The 17,484-nt window shown below is 36.9% G+C and overlaps 1 protein-coding gene across 1 annotated transcript; it reads left to right on the top strand.

Annotated features, from left to right (window-relative positions):
- The first annotated feature begins 3,757 nt into the window (after positions 1–3,757).
- Positions 3,758–10,740, top strand: LOC136849022 (apolipoprotein D-like). Its single transcript, XM_067121874.1, has 5 exons — positions 3,758–4,468; positions 5,167–5,254; positions 7,004–7,135; positions 8,909–9,469; positions 9,628–10,740. The coding sequence occupies exons 1-5, from the start codon at positions 4,310–4,312 to the stop codon at positions 9,765–9,767; spliced, it is 1,080 nt and encodes a 359-aa protein (XP_066977975.1). The 5' UTR covers positions 3,758–4,309; the 3' UTR covers positions 9,768–10,740.
- Positions 10,741–17,484: the final 6,744 nt, after the last annotated feature.

Below are 17,484 nucleotides of genomic sequence, written 5' to 3'. Positions count from 1 at the left end.
TAATCAGACCACTGAGCTGTTTAACAGCTCTCCTAGGGCTGAGCCCGAAGGATTAGACTTATTTTAGGTGGCTAAGAACCAACTGGTTGCTTAGCAACGGGACCTACAGCTTATTGTGGAATCCGAACCACATTATAGCGAGAAATGAATTTCTATCACCAGAAATAAATTCCTCTAATTCTTCATTAGCGGCCGGAGACTCGAACTCGGTTCGGTAGAGCTGTGGACTAGCACTCGCTAGGCCCGAGTTCGAGTCTCCGGCCGGCTGATGAAGAGTTAGACGAATTTATTTCTGGTGACAAATTCATTTCTCGCTGTAATGTGGTTCGGATTCCACAATAAGCTGTAGGTCCCGTTGCTAAGCAACCAATTGGTTCTTAGCCACGTAAAATAAGTCTAATCCTTCGGGCCAGCCCTAGGAGAGCTGTTAATCAGCTCAGTGGTCTGGTAAAACTAAGGTATACTTAACCTGATATGCCGTTCACAAAAAGATACTCACAGTATTTATTTTACATATAAATATTTGTGTTATAATGATGCAGCCTAAAAGAGTTAAATCCTTATGAAGCAGCGAAGAAGTTGTAAAAGGAGCTTAACATCCCACCAAGCTTCAGCATAGGTGCACTTCGAAAGGTGCCTTTTATTTCTTCGTTCTGCAATATCACCTGAATATTTCGATGTTTTAGTAGCTGTTAATAGCCACCAAATTTCCATTGTTTTTTTATTGTTTTCTACCTTTTCGGTGATTTTCTAATAAGATATTTAACTACCTTTACAATGCATACATTCTCGAGAAAAAAAAATCAAAAATTGTGTCGTGAGGTGTCTTTTCTTTTCATTTCACCCGAGCGGTAAATTTCTTCGCCCGTAAATAATGTTTTTGTGTCGATAAAAAAAGGAGTTATAAGATCAATATTCCACTAAGGACATGAAAACATAGGCCTACTAATTAAAACAGGCCATTCTATTTTCTGTTCGTCACACAACATTCATCTTATAACTTTCTGCACCAGCACTAAACATTTAGTTAGGGGTGACAAGCGCCTCTGCATTTTAGACTAGATGAAAATACAAGTCAGTGCATAATTAAGGATTTAACTTTCGGAAAATTTTAATCGCGTGGTCGTCATCGCTAAACATACACCATGCGCATATAATGTGTATGATGTTTATTCATGTTTATATGTTTATTCATATATATATATATATATATATATATATTATATGTGTGTATGAATATATATATTGAATAATTAAATAATAATAACCAGCCATCAATGTATTATTATATATATATATATATATATATATATATATATATATATATATATATATATATATACACATATACATATATATATATATACATGTTTATATATATATATATATATATATATATATATATATATATATATGTTTATATATATATATATATATATATATATATGTTTATATACAAATGTGCATAATAAGCGTAATAATTTAAGAGAAATAATAACACCAGCCATCAATGTATATTATAAATTATATATATATATATATATAAATACATTAAGTATCTGTCGATAAGATTTGGATCACGTGACCTATGTAAGCAAGAGTAGAAAACACATGCCTCACAAGATATGACAAACCTCAGGTACAAAGGGTCAGATTTAACGGTTCAACTAAGAGCGCAATTAAAAACATTCCGGTATATTAAAAGAACATGCGGAGTACATGCCTCCTCTACAAAATTATGAGCGCACAATCTTGATTAAAAAGAACAAAGCCTTAACTTTATCCTAAACCTATTTCGTGGGTTTTCTTTATAGCTTATTTTTGGGGAGGCATTAATTCTACGTCAGGCAGCAGGGACATTAATTCTACGTCAGGCAGCAGCTAAGGTCGCCGACTTTGGATAAGCAGGTTACAAACAGACTGCCTAACAGAGACACAAGGAAGAAGTCTTCGTTATGATAAACAACCTTAAGCTCAAAAGTCTGGCGGGGTAGAATGACTTGGGAATAATTAATGTTTCGTAAGAAGTCTAGACGGTTTGATCCTTTGGCATTCAGAAGGGAGAGGCAAATCGTATTATGCGTTCAAGACCATACCATAATCGAAATATCTTTTTAGTGATAAGATATGCTGGTGGCGATAACTTTTTTCAGTGGCTACTCTCTTAGACGGTACTTTAATCTATGTGTGTATGTTTGTGGTCACAGAAATTATTTATCTGTTAAAAACTGATTTTTTACTATTTGTTTATCAGCTAATCACTCGTCAGGTGGCGAAGAGAGACTCTTAATTGGCTGTCTGGCCATTTATCTGTAACAGAGGTCTAAACCACCAAGAGGGCAGCAGTGACATGACATTAAAGCCTTAGAAAGCCTTCAAAGCTAAAACAAATACGTAAAGCTGAGTAAATACGCAAAGGTGCTTCCAGGTAAGAAGAAAAAAATGCCATGGTGCCTACCCATTAAAAGTAAGGCACCTCCTGTCATGATGTGAATACATAAAATGGGTGAGAGGTGCTGTCAGAAGACATGGTAGGAATTCATCCCGTGAGGAGGCGCTTCCCCGGAAAGAAACTAAACCGGAATGGACCTGTTGCCTTGAAATGTGAGGCTGCCTCTGCTACAGACCACAAAAGGAAGAATAAGCTCTAACAAACAAATCTAATAATTCATTTATAACAGAGGTACATTAGGACGTAAGGTAACCCCAGTTACACTACTGGGACCAAGGATTAGCATGTAGTTCGCCTACATAGTAGAGGGTGTTTACATAATCTACAAATCTTGGCATATTTGAAGCCAAGTAATCATCTGCAACAGTGATGCTTCTCTAAAAAGAACGCAGAACTGTCATGATACTGGCGCCTTTTTCAAAGGATGCATCCTTTCCTACAGAGCTGTCAACCACGTTAAATGGTGGTAACTAGTCACTAAGTATTCTGTCGACGTGCAGCCCTCTCTGTCGAAGGCAAACCTGACATAGCACCGATGTTGAGACACGTAAAAGATGAGGAAAGGGTACTGACCAAAATAAAGTTTACCTGTAACAATAATGCCTCCACTGCAGACTGCTGAACAGCGCATAAATAAACCAGAAAAGTTAAATGCGTGCCAAGGAAGGTTCGGAAATATGTTATTATAATAATTATTACATATATTACAATGATATCGTTAGTAATAGTAGTAGAAGTAGTAGTTATATACACAAACGCCCCCTGTTCCTCGGATTAAACGCGAATAATTGCCTTTTAAATTCACGGGATAACAATGTCTACTAAACTGGTTTCAGCAATACAATCTATCTCTTCACTCTTGTCTACCAGTGAATAGAAATGTCGAATTCCATGATCCCATTAAGTTGAGTAAGTTTTCTTGAATAATAAAAAAAAATGGTTGGTCTATTTTGGAACTGAATATATTTCCATTCACAAAAGCTTTTTCAAATTCATTGTACCACGCTCAGGGACTTTATTTGCTCATCAAATTAAGAGTTCGTGTGTTAAAAAAAAATTAATTTGCTTGAAAGCGTTTTATTTCTCACTGAAAAATCAACTCTGAATCATAATCCCACATTTTTTTAACCTTTAAAAAGGTAATATTTAGAACTTTTCCAATTCTACGCTGATAGACAGATAGGCGGGGAATGGCTCGAATCTCTTCGAATCTGATATGGCCAGGCTTCATTGCCAAATATTATGTATTCTTATCAGCACGGCTGGAGCGATAAGCGAAGCCAGAGATATAAAGAAGAGCTGCCTATCGTGCACCTTATTAGAGAAGAGCAAAGTCAGCAGTGCAGAGTCTGCTAAATCGTTGGTGCAGCAATTTTCCAGCAGATGACAAGAGGCGCCACAATTAGCTCCTCACTCCCATTTGTGAAATAATCAACTTTTCTGCGAGTAGCGACGCTGCTGTAACGGCCAGAGCGGAGCTTTGAAGTACAGTTTATCTTTTAAACGTATTTCTTTCTTCTTAGGCAGTGGCCGTATAACGAAATAACATCCAAAAGAAGTAGTGTTGCCATATAATATATCTGCTACTTAACAGGATCTGTCGTTCGTGTAAATAGCATCTCACCTTCAGGAAGACCGCAAGTGTCCAAAAGCTGATGAGGAAGAAGCAAGAGTTGACAGTGCGAACGAACATCAAATCACTACTGTCGTTTTTAATTCTGAACACAGTGACATTTTCTTTGATTTCATGCCAACATTTATAGAAGATTAATAATCGTTTAGTAAAGATGGTGATGAATAAGATTTAAGCAAAGAAGAGGAGGAAATACGAAAGATAAATATTGTGTTGGTATAAACATGAACAAGATGAATATGAAGTCGGTTTGGGTGGTAATTGCACTGACGCTCTTTGGCATCAAAGGAAGCTTCGCCCCACCTGTGCAAAGAGCGCCCTCTTTCCTGGAATCCGGAAAATGCTCTTCCTTTTCTCTCGTTGACAATTTCCAAGTACATCGGGTAAGTGTTTCCAGGCGATTTCCATATTTTAAAATTCGAATAATTTCCGTCGTGATTTAGTTGAGAAGCGCTCACTTTGGTCAGTCATCGTGAGAATAAAAGTTCCGAGATATTTGAAAAGTTCTAACTCGTGAACATCACAAATAAGTTTTCATTCTACTGAAACGTCAAGTCGGCAAAAGAGTGACGTTTAACACTACAGTGGAAGCATGTGGATGCTCGGTTCTTTCTCTGTGGTTCAGATGTTTTGTAAAATTTCTGCACGCTTTTATCTTCACAGTTCACACGTTTTGTTCAATTTCTGTTCTATAAAAAAACGTAGTACACTGTGCCATTTTCATTAGTTTGAATAAGAGAATTTTTTTTAAATAAATAAATATTACAATCTCCAGCAACAATAAAAGATTATACTGTAATATTATAATGTAGTGGATAGTAAAACTGTCAACCATTTACTGTAAGCAAATCTCGTTGCCTGTGTAATCATTTCTATCAGAAAATGACAAGACAATTCACTGTGGTTTTGTTATTTTTCCTTTAGTTAACTCGAAAATGCTAACATAAAAATGGCATTTGGACATCAACAACTGTAAACATAAGCGTTTTCATTTCATTTATTAAAACTTCGGTCTATGTCTTGATAAATTGCATGAACTTCCTCGTAACACAATAACTATTAGCCTATCTTATCTTTGCAGTATCTCGGACGCTGGTATCACGCGTGGGGCGTCCCTAGTGCCTACATAAAAGCTCAAAGGTGTGCCGTCGATACAATAACACTGCCAGGTACCTATGACAAAGTGTCTTTTGTGATGCGTGTGTGCGTAAACAGGATCAGGCGTGGGCAACACTGCGTGTGTGAGAAAGTCAGTTTGACTGTGCTTAGAAGTGTGCGAGGATGAGGTTAACGATGAAGATACAAGGAATTTATAGATAACTGCAAGTGTTTCTGCTCGGATCATCTTGCTGATTATAAATTATCAAGTAAAACTGGTATCGCAAGAAGCTGTAGACACTAACGTTAAAAAAACAGATTTATATTTTAGGCCAAACAAACGAGATTGTTAAGCATTTTTCAGCTGAAGTTGAAAGCGAATGGCATAAACATTGAGCTTGGGAGCACAATATTTATGCGAGCAAGATAATAGAAATAAGCATTTAATTAAAGAGTAAATTTTTAGCGAGACAAGACAATTCACAGTAGTTTTGGTGCTAAATTCAAGAGGAATACGTTTCATAACACACCGGAAGGGGGCGCTAAAATAAAAATTAGGTAATATTAAATCTTATTTTGCCGAAGACAAAGTGAATAAGGAAAATCCCTTCAAAATATACGTAGTATCCAGAGAGAGAGAGAGAGAGAGAGAGAGAGAGAGAGAGAGAGAGAGAGAGAGAGAGAGAGAGAGAGGAAGTGGGCACAATATAAAGATAAAAATTTGAAATTTATAAACAGTGAAGGCTTAGGTCCTAAGCCTTAGGATATCCGAGAGAACTTCACAGCATAATGCTATATAACACAGCATGTTAGGTGCTACTTTGGCTTGTTACCTAGGTGTCACCTACTCCGAGGTGCTAGTATTAAACACGGCGGAAGCTCCTTGGGACGCCTTGTTTAGTACTAGCCCTTTGGGGATCGAAGTATTATTTACATCCATTTCTGTATTGTGCTGCCGACAAATTATATTAATAAGCAATAGCTTCGTGCGGCCTTCTACTTTACATTTAGCCCTTAGTGGGTCCTGCATTTAGCATTCGGCGTTTAGTACTAGCACCTCGGAGTAGGTGACGCGTAGATAACGAGCCAAAGTAGCACCGCACGTTATATTTAAAAAGCAATTGACGAAGGAAAATAATTGCTAAATAGGACTCATTACCCTTTTTGCAGAAACGAAAAATAACAAAAAAAATTAATAGTCGATAACGTGCTGAAGGGTGAAGGATAAATTAGAAGACTGAAAGTACATATTTTGAAAAAAATGAACATTCGATTGTGGAAGAAGTGAATGTATGGAAAGTAGACACAAAGATAAAGATGCATTTAGCAGTGAGAAAATGACTTTGGTAAATTCTTCGTTACGTCTCACTTCCCATCTGACAGGTTGAAACAGTCCTCAACCTTCAGTATACGTTTTGTTTAAATAGTTACGCATTGCTTAAACCTAGCGAGTAAATTCACCACACGGCAAAACTAGATAGCTAACAGTTAGCTACTGTAGGAGACAGAATTTGTTCTTTTCTCATCCATTTCACCCACGCCTCGACTTCGTGGTCCCTCGAAAATGAGATATATCTTATCCTGACACTACGTTCTTTTGTCACTCATATATAAGGAACCTGCTTGCCGTTATTATTAGCTGAAATGCAATAAAAAAAGAGGGCAAGTGGTCAACCTTGAGCTAAAACAGCTTTTTAATTATCTTATAGTACTACTGTACTCGCTGGTAAAAGCTTCTTTCATTCCCTCGGTTTTTGTAACAGGTCTTTGGATCCTGATTATTATTATTATTATTATTATTATTATTATTATTATTTTAGGGAGTAAGATGAAAGTCGTAACTACGGGATTTACGGCTGGGGGCAGCCATGCAAGGACACAGGCGAAGTTAAATTACGTCGTGCCGAAAAGGAGTCGAAAGAGGCCGTACATGCAACTGGAAGCTACTTCGGGTAAGTGCCATTCACAGAGAAGTTAAGTATACCTCAGTTTAACCCACTGAGCTGATTAACAGCTCTCCTAGGGCTGGCCCGAAGGATTAGATTTATTTTACGTAGCAACGGGAACTACAGTTTATTGTGGAATCCGAACCACATTATGACGAGAAATGAATTTCTGTCACCGGAAATAAATAACTCTAATTCTTCATTGACCGGTCGGAGAGTCGAACGCTGGGCCAACAGCGTGCTAGCCGAGAGCTCTACCTACCCTCCCAATGAAGAACTAGTGCCATTCACGAAGAAGTTTCAGTCTTACGAAATGATATCTAGGAGTATTATTCCTTTCTGAGTTTTTTCCTACCTGTTCACTTAAAGACTTCTGGTAGTACTTAACTTAGGGTTACTGAGATGTATAATCATTTAGAGAAAAAATCAGATGCTTTATTGCCACATTGATATGGGAATGCCACATCAAATCATTCTTTATTATTGGTCTATGAAACAACGAAAAAGGACTCATTTAACTCTATGGATTCAAGACCTAACTTTGCTTTTGCATATTACAAACCACCATTGAATTTGTTTAAAGTGGCATTTTCTGCAATAACGCTATCGCTAAAGACCTCTCTTTGGGAAACTGCTGAAGAGCATCACTTTCCAAATGTAAGGCCACTTTTGGTAATTTAGTTAACTCAATCTTATCCGTTAAAGGTATTCTGGCTAACAAATGAGAGTTTGGATTCGAATGAGTGGTTTTCCCGATAGCAAATCGTGAGGTAACGTGACAAAAATCTACAGAAACAAAGAAAGTAGTGAGATTGTCAATCAAATTAAAGCTTGGACGAGAATCAAGATCATCAGAAAGAGAGAAAAAGAAAGACCATCTTCTCCTAGTATCTGATCAGGGGTCTTTGTTCGTTTTGGGAAACATCTGACTGTCGCCAAATAGCTCAAGCGTGTAAAGAACAGTCCAAATGGTCCCCAAACAGGCTAGAAAACGACTCTCTTCAAGTCATTCAGATTCCCCTCTAAGTTTACCGGAGCGTTAAAGCCTGCAGCTTTTAAAATGTTATTTATCCGTGTAGACACCCCGGGATTGTGTATGTAATCAACGGATAGGTTTGCTTAAAAGCAAATGGGTGTTACAGACTATTACACACACACACAAAGCCACTCCAACATCTTCTAAAAACATAACAGAGACCTCACACGTCTCGACTGTCGACCTCACCGCGTAACAACTCCTCGCTGCTGGGAGGAAGAGCGCTGGTGAACTGGTACAATACATGTACACAATACCGGGGTCAAAGCGATGTCAGGCAGGGCAGCCGATCGAGACTACAAAGTCTACCCCAAAAGCCAAATCAAAGTCCTTCAAAGGAAGGCATCACGGCGACCCCATATAAAAATGGGAACAAGCTGGGAAGAAGAAGAAGAGGAGATGGTTACAGTGATATAATTGTCAAATGATGGTAGACCATAAAGCTGTTACTTCCTTGAAGTTATTTCAGGTAGGCCAAAGAACATATTTTAAAATTAGATTTTGGACAGAATTCTGAAGATAAGTCATTAACTCGTTTTACAGTAGTATAGAAAGGCTTCAGTTGCTAATTCCAATAATTGTGGGAAAATTATGGTCTTAACGTACCTAAATGAGTCAGAGCAGAAATCCTGTGATAGTTTGTCAACATTTCCCGAAAACGTCTAGCCTTAAGTATACACACTCTGCATACTGACTGCATTCAATCTTCAAAACTGCATTATGAACTATTTTCTTTGTTTCAGTGCCTGCTGTTCCGTATGTCATTGTAGACACCGACTACACAAGTTACTCCTGCATCTTCTCATGTTATAATATAATAGGCCTAAAGGTTGAGCTCTACTGGATTTACTCAAGAACTCCAGAACTACCGCCAGAAGCTCTGCAAAAGTGCTTCTCCTTGTTCGAGTCGAATGGACTGAACGTAACCAGAATGGTTAAAAACAGTCACGACGGTTGCAATCATCCACCCACGAGTATTTTACACAATGACACTGGCATTACCGACGGGTTTCTTCTAGACAGTGAATCGGAGGATGGCCAAGTCGGGTACGACGACGATGTTCGCCAGGCCAGAGTTCACGCGACCTACTCTGACGACGAAGATGAGGCGGAAGGGGAAGAAGGCTCAGGAGACAGTCCTCATTGGTCGTCAAGCAATCATGATTCGCATCACCGTCACCATCATGGCCACAAAGACAGAATGTCCACTGCCCTTGAGGAGGCTATACTGATAGAAGAGGGAAAAACGGCCAACACAGCTTTCGTAGATGGATCGAATGTCACGGGGAGAAATCCTTCTTCAGGTAACTTAATGCTTAATAGTACCGAAGAGTCCATCCACTGGTTGTGATGCAGTAATCATTTATTATTATATAATGGATTTTAAAGAAGATTTAAAACCTCGATTCAATATGTTGTATGTATACATAACCAATCGTTTTTCTTTATTTTTCATACCTAGGGAAGGAACCGGAAAATTTACGAAAGCGTGTCCACGACGCCCCGGGAAATTCAGCATCATCTTCCTCACGGACCTCTGAGTTATTGTTGGTAACCTTAGCAGTGATGGTCATACTTCCTTGTCTACGTGAGGGATGTTGACATATTCCAAAACCCTGTGCAAACAAGACGTTACAAATGGGACGTGACGTCCTATTTGAAGCAGCGACGCTTGGATATCCGTTCTACACAGTCCAGCAGACGGTGTACATACTCCAGCGGTTGGTTGTCTTCTTAAACAAAGTTGGTGCTTGGGTGAGAGTATACTTCGTCTCATTACATTCACATCCATACCCAGATTACACGACTTACAATGTTATCCTTCGACAAAGGCATTCTGAAATGTACAAGTAAAATGTATGGATTACTGTAATAGTTGTAGATAGCTAGATTAATGAAATAATAATAGATAATAAAATAGAACACCGGGAGATTCAAGAGGGCCGCCAAGAAAGTGTTTTTGTCTCCATTGCCTCTCAAGTCTGCTCGAGATATGCTTGTCTGATCTTTTTAGACTTCTGTAATGTCAGAAAGATGAATGCAATGTATGTCAACATCATATTTGCTAAAAGGTTTAAATGCTGTGGATACCACGACTCGAATGAGTAAACATGTTCAACTGATACAACACTTTCAAAAGTATATCAGTGAAAACCGTAATATTTCTTGCTTAACTTTATAGTACATTATTACATTTGTTGTATGTCTGCAATGACCATTTTGATCACCGATCAAGTTTTTATCTTTATTTAATATCTTTCAATAACAAATTTCATTAATGTCACGTCACCTCCACTGAGTGTAACTTCCGACAGCAAATCTAGGTATTTATGAAGACCCAATTCGAAGAGAACTCGCCCGACAGGAGGTTTGGTTTCGGTAAAATTTCGAGTCGTCTTGAATTCATGCTCGGTCATTCTTTGGTAATGAAAAGAGGGAAAGATCCTTAATGGTACCATTATGCTATACCGTAACTCTTTGTTGCAATAATTTAAAATCGATTCAATAAAGAGTTCTCCGAACTATCTTGCAGCGGTAAAAATTCTTCTGATATAAAAAAGATTAATTAGAAAAAGAATTTATAATTACTTAAGTATAGTTTTGGCAATTTTTCTCTCCCTAGTTTTGATGTTATTTCTTTTTCAAAACGTACAATACTGTTTTCATTACAGTACGCATTTATTCAGCCGTCTTTTCAGTCTCTACGAAAGCTCCAGTGCTAATATAGTGGCATATTGTTTTCGCTATGAATCATTATTTGCGCTATGCACGCCATGGCGTACTGATAGTAGCATTTCAGTACATTCCCCAAGGGGACTCAAATCAAATCAGCGTTAGGCCCATCGTAGCTAAGTGGTACTGCTTGGACTCACTGTGGTCCCGAGTTCAAGCCCCAGTCAGGCTTGATACAGTTGGGACACGTTCAAGAGCCCCATGGTTCTGCCGGCTGAGTATTCAGTGGCCTTCACCTTAGTTCCTCGTGTCCATAACGAGGGAGGATCGAGTCCTGGGGCCTGGTTTTGTAAGTTTGGCCTCTTATGATATTTGGACCAGCACGGTGACTTTTCCCTTTCCTGTGCTATTCATCAGCGACTTTTAAAAGCTTTTCAACTCAAATGCTCCCTAAAAGTCCCTCCTGTGCTTTTTTTTTTTTTTTTTTTTTTTTTTTTGAGATTACGTACATAAGCTATTTTTGTTACGCTGAGAAGTCAGTTTCTTTGGTTACGAAAAAACTGAATCAATTCTCTTTTGACGATTTCCAGTTTATTTTATGCTCATATCCGGGTGTCCTATTTCAACAAGAATTGCCACCCAATATTAATCGTAAAGATAACTGATGCAGAATTACGTGACGTATGACGCACATTTCACCCCACGATCCAGAGTGTCGATGTCATTGTAACTGTCTGTGTTGTTTACGATTTATGACAGTATAGATTTATCTTGACATAATTATGCAGAATTCCAGACAATTTTCAGAAATTATATTCGTTTGCGCTTAGAATGTTTGCAACACTTCGAAGACTTTTGAGATGCTTTGCCTTGGCAACTGTAAAATATAAAATATGTTTTTTTTTAAAGTTTATAAATGCTTCTTGTACTTCCTACCTCATTTTAAGATTACTATATTTATCACAAGTTCTGGGGTGAGCGAGAGAGAGAGAGAGAGAGAGAGAGAGAGAGAGAGAGAGAGAGAGAGAGAGAGAGAGAGTTATTTTTCTGTCCAAATTGTTATTTTTGGAGCTAAATGTATACTATAATTAAGTTTCAGTGTGTCTGACTTACTATGTCGTCTTATTTCGTCATAGATTTATAAAGATTTAATGTACAAATTGTTATATGGCTAATTAATGTCATGGTAGGGGCCTGACAAAATAAAGATTTTTGTACAAACAAGTAATTCTTCAACCCTAAAGGAATGTCACGCATCGAGGCAAAAGACCACTGAAGAAACGTAGGCTATGTACTTTACAGGGAAGGAAAATACTCCCGCAGAAATTGCTCACGAGAATTTAAGGAAGATTGTATGCTGTTGTGTAAAGGCACAATTAACATGGGTCCTTAAGGGAATTTACAGTGGGACATAAACGTCAAAGCAACAGGTACTCAATATTCCCAAGAAAAGGAATAGGAAGAAAAATAAAGAACAAACAAAAAGCGTCGAAACCCTGACTTGCGTACAAGTAAAATCCATTCTCAACTGACTTTTGTTGAAGTTGAGAAATTTCTGAACAGCTTGATGAACACAAAAGCCATAGTAAATATTATTCTGGAAACAGATTTGCAACGCCATGCTGACAGTATTAAAAGAGGGCAACCGAAACTAAATTCCAAAGAGGGCAAACGTGCTGACTTCTTGGACGAGATGGGAAGATGGTCCTTTCACTTCCTAGAAGATCCAACATTCTTTCCAAAACGAAATCCGTCGCACAATTGGTGGTTTGGAATGCATGCAAATCATATGCGTTTGCATACAGTATCATTCACGAAATGATAATTCGTCTAAATCTTTGTGGGAAATAGATCACTTATAAGTCTCCTATAACCTTCATTCTGAAAAAATCAAGTATGAAATTTTCGTAAGTTGTGTAGATTTCATGAAGTTAAAAATGGTTGAAGAGTTCAACTGTGTGCTATTTGTTCCAAACCTGAGTTTATTGATACCGAATAACGAATGAAATTACCTGCAAACTGTAGACAAGAATTATCTTTAATCTTTTGGCCAAAAAAAAAAAACTACTAATCCAAGTCGGGTAATAATGGCACAAAATGTTTCGATTGCAGTTTACGAGTGATGACACGACTGAAAATCATAAGTGTAAATTACCACCCTCACGCAATTACCCGACAATTCGGGAAGTTTACAGCGATAAGTCTTGATAGTATCAGGCCAAAGTAATTGTAGTTCAGTAGTCAAGTTATTTCTTCATTTGATCCACTTAGGAACAAAAGAGAGCAAGGTGAATTCTCAAATGATCGATGAGGACTAAAGTGGCTAGTCTCTCTCTCTCTCTCTCTCTCTCTCTCTCAAGGATAAGTAACAGTACTTCAATGAGCGAGACTAATCCAGCAAAATCCTGTTGGCAGATGGACTCTTCAGAAGAATGACCTTTGACCCTGGCCCCTCTTTTCCTCTGGAAGCTCTTCAGGTTGGCTCAGGAAACCTTCGGGTACGAAAAGAGTAAAAATCAATCTGCTATTAAATGCTGGAATTCAAGGTTCCTTCCAGAACCACTGCATCATTTTCATTATTTTCGTTTTCCGATGGCAAAGGTCAAGAGGTGTCAATTGCCATTTATCCAACCGTGACCCTCAGGGAGATTCTGTTGATGGTGCTAAATTCGTAAAGAATTGTGCCGTTATGTATTTACTTAGGTATATTGTCTTGAGTTTAAATGTAGCGGAAAACGTTAGCTAAAACAATCAGAAACCAAAACCCTTAATTGGCTAAGGCGAAAATGATCAGTTATTTTATGATAATCACACTTTTCACACTTTTAGATGTGTCAGTTGTAGTTCAGTTTTCCCATAAATCTAAGTATATTTGAAATGCTGATTGATTATCTTCATAAACGTATCTTATAGATATGTTAGTTATGGTTTTCAGATGTGAAAAAGAATTTTACAATTTACCCCTAAAATATCTTTTGAATACTTAATTTTGATATGGGTAAAATAAAATTGTTTTTATTTTACTCATGAAAACTAAGTATTCAAAAGATATTTTAGAAGTATAATGTAAATTCATTTTTTCACGTCTGAAAAACCATAAATTTGATAGAGAATTCCAACTCTTTACAATGGCCAAAATAACACTAACTCATGAATGAATTTGACCTTGTATATACTGCTAGCAGTATGACCCTGCTTTTGTAACGGGTTATTGAGTCTCATCTTCTTCATGGGCAGGCCGATAGAATGGGCAATCAAATTCAATTGATTGATTACGAAGCTTTTCATTTTCACTGTTTCTTCTATTTTCACTTCCTATTTGTGATTATTCTACAGTATGTTTACCCATTGATTTCTATGCACGTTATACTTAAAAATGACAAATTCACAAGTTTAATAATTTTTTCTTAAACCACGCCCAAGAACGAATGCCAGCATAACTTGTCATTTGCTATCCTAACCTTGCCAAAAGATGAAACTAGTCAGACCAATCAACGAATGAAATCCTTACTCGTATGACCCTGTTGGGCAGGAAAAGCCAAGCTGGTTCGTTCTTACTGGGAATAACTGGTTCGTGCAAGCAGCTCTTAATCTGAACATCTGAAAGTAAATCCTTTGCTGAAATAGGATACTATTCTGCACTTTTAATACCTTAAAAATAATTCTTCGTTTACTGAGCTTGCCATTTTTGCAGAATTTACCTATTTTTTATCTCCGTTAAAGCTTGTGCCAGTGTATGATGAAGATTCAATTGAAATTTAAAGGTTTGGGCAATGATTCTGTTGTGTCCGGTCATCCCGTCTTCCTTTTAGTTAGGCAGGGCAATTTTATGGTATATAATTCAAATAATCATTAGAGTATCTTTCTCCGACTTCATTTCTCTTTTGTTCTTCAAGGCTTGAACAGAAAATTTTATTTCATTGTCACACTAGCTTCTTGTCACTGTACAGGGACAGAATTCAGTTAGTTTATTGCATTATAACTCTGGAGGCCTTTGTTCATTGTCTCGACCCACATTTTTTTAGTGCTTTATCTATAATACTTTATGATTCTATGGTTTCAACTCAGTTTTCGCCACTTCAGGAATTCTGGTCATACTAAATAGCATTCACACTGTATTTTCCTATGCTAGTAGCTCAGCAGTGCTTCTACGTTATCTTCTGATGTATTAGTCTCTACAGTGCTTCAGCTACTTGTTGTTCTGCATCTCTGTCAGTGGTATTTTTTCTCCACTTTACAACCATGGCCCCTACCATCTTGGGATATAAAACGGATGAAACTGCCACTAAGTTGCCTACCAATACTTGTTGATAACTTTTTTCAGACTGCCACTAAGTTGTCTACCAATACTCCTTGTTGATAACTTTTTTTCAGACAGCCACTAAGTTGTCTACCAATACTCCATGCTGATAACTTTTTTCAGACTGCCACTAAGTTGTCTGCCACTAAGTTGTCTACCAATACTCCTTGTTGATAACTTTTTTCAGACTGCCACTAAGTTGTCTACTAATACTCCTTGCTGATAACTTTTTGCAGACTTCTTTGAGTATAGCCTTTAGGTCCCCGTGAGAATCTTGTTTTGCTGTCATAATTCAAGGCTAGACCCGATTAGTAAAAAAGTGCTCCAATAGCCATACTAATTTGAGATGGAGCAACTAAAATACTTTTCCCATACTAATTTGAGAAGGAACAACTAAGATATTTTTCCACATTAAATCTGAATTCTTCATTAAAAAGGTTAAAATTATGTCAATTAATGGCCATTATTATCCTGTGCCGGTGTTATTTTCGAATGTGACGAGTGTCCTGTCATTTGATCAGAGACGCTGCCAAGTGGCGAGAGCATTGCTTTTCTAAGCTCAAGGTGCTTTTGGAAGAAACGACGTTAATATACTCCATAAGTTTCATCTTTACAGCATTCAAAAATAAAAGTTATCGGTCTTTTTACAAAAAGAGGAAAAGAAGAAAGAAATTCTTGGAGAGGTAAAGGTGACTACTGATGAATACACAGCTGTTAAGTGTCAAATTTTGGCATGAAGAAACTGTTGCTATTCAGTCTGATCTTCATGGCTGCATTTGGAACAGAAGCGTCATGTAGGTTTTGTTATTATTCTTTTACTAAAAAGAATTTTGATACTGCATTCTATATCGATTTGTTGCTTGGTAAAACCATGGAAATGTTAATTTTTTCCCCTTGTCCCAGTAAACAGCAGAAATGGACTACAGAACGTCCTTTTAACTTATCTGTGGTCTTTACCTGATTTATCAGTGGATGTAGTTTAGTTTTTCTTAAGCAAATCAACGCCTGGTTCCTAGTTCCTAATCTTAGTCATTATGTTTTACAGAGTGAAAAGTTTAGTTCCTAATCTTAGTCATAATGTTTTACAGACTGAAAAGTTTAGTTCCTAATCCTAGTCACAGTGTTTTACAGACTGAAAAGTTTAGTTCCTAATCCTAGTCACAGTGTTTTACAGACTGAAAAGTTTAGTTCCTAATCCTAGTCACAGTGTTTTACAGACTGAAAAGTTTAGTTCCTAATCTTAGTCATAATGTTTTACAGACTGAAAAGTTATCACTAGCATATTTTTTATTCAAAGAACATAAGTGATGAAATGAGTTATAGGTAATAAAAGGAAAAATAATTAAGAATCTTAAATACTATTTGCTTATCCTAATAATAATTAACTTTTCATTTCCCCAGCTTCTTCGGTTTTTTGCACCTGTTAATGAGAGGCAATATAATTATTCTGTTCTGACTTTATATTGACGATGGAATAAATTTTTTGAGAAATAAATAACTTATTTTACTTATATGTTTATTCACATTATGTCTTGCGTTTCTGTATGATTACCAACCGTTACTTGTAATTCTAACTCACTATTGGTATCAAAAAAAGTTAATATTTTACTTTCTTTTTGCAATGTCAGGTTGACACTGTTTAGTGTTGAGAGGGGTGACACTAACTCTTTTTATTTGTTATTATAAGAAATGTTTTAAGTTTTATCAGAACGTACACAAATAATTATCTAAAAAAAAAATCTGCATGATCATTCCATGACACTGCAAGTTAAGTATTTATATCCGAAAATGTTAACTTGTCAAAGGAACTTATAAAAAGTTATAATAAACCGTGCATACCGCAAGAAATTTTAATTCTATTTGCAGCCGTGATAAACATGAAAAAACATTTTAATGAAATTTAATAAAAAAAAAAACACTTAATGGAAACAGTTTAAATTTGATTTATAAAATACGAAGCATTATCTCAAAGGCAACTGCGTAATATTTAAATTCAGTTACTTTAAAACCACGACACAATAATATTAAATCATAGACGGAGGCGATTAAGCTAGCTACAAACAAGTTGAGTACTTCAGGTCCGGGTCAGCCTTCAGCCCAGAGCTGTTATTTCTGGACCGTTGCCTGGCTGTCGTCAGCATCTCAGCTTCATGGTCGTGCGGACAATCAGAACTCGCAGATCACATAATTACTTTAGTTGGATTGTCTTTAGCTTTCTACTTAACATTGCTTTGCTAATTTCATCTAGATACTTGGCTCCTAAACTAACATCTTATTTTAAACAAAGTATAACAAAACATATTTTTGAATTAGCTAAAAAACTTAAATAAGAGAGAGAGAGAGAGA

Source organism: Macrobrachium rosenbergii, chromosome 20, assembly GCF_040412425.1.
Source record: "Macrobrachium rosenbergii isolate ZJJX-2024 chromosome 20, ASM4041242v1, whole genome shotgun sequence".
Taxonomy (NCBI): Eukaryota; Metazoa; Arthropoda; class Malacostraca; order Decapoda; family Palaemonidae; genus Macrobrachium; species Macrobrachium rosenbergii.
Note: the sequence above shows the minus strand (reverse complement) of the source record. Positions and strands in the feature narration are given on the sequence as shown.

Coding starts and splice junctions, on each gene's coding strand:
- LOC136849022 (XM_067121874.1), top strand. CDS start 4,310: ATGAACAAGATGAATATGAAGTCGGTTTGGGTGGTAATTGCACTGACG. Junction 7,136..8,908: donor GCAACTGGAAGCTACTTCGG/GTAAGTGCCATT, acceptor TCTTTGTTTCAG/TGCCTGCTGTTCCGTATGTC. Junction 9,470..9,627: donor GGGGAGAAATCCTTCTTCAG/GTAACTTAATGC, acceptor TTTCATACCTAG/GGAAGGAACCGGAAAATTTA.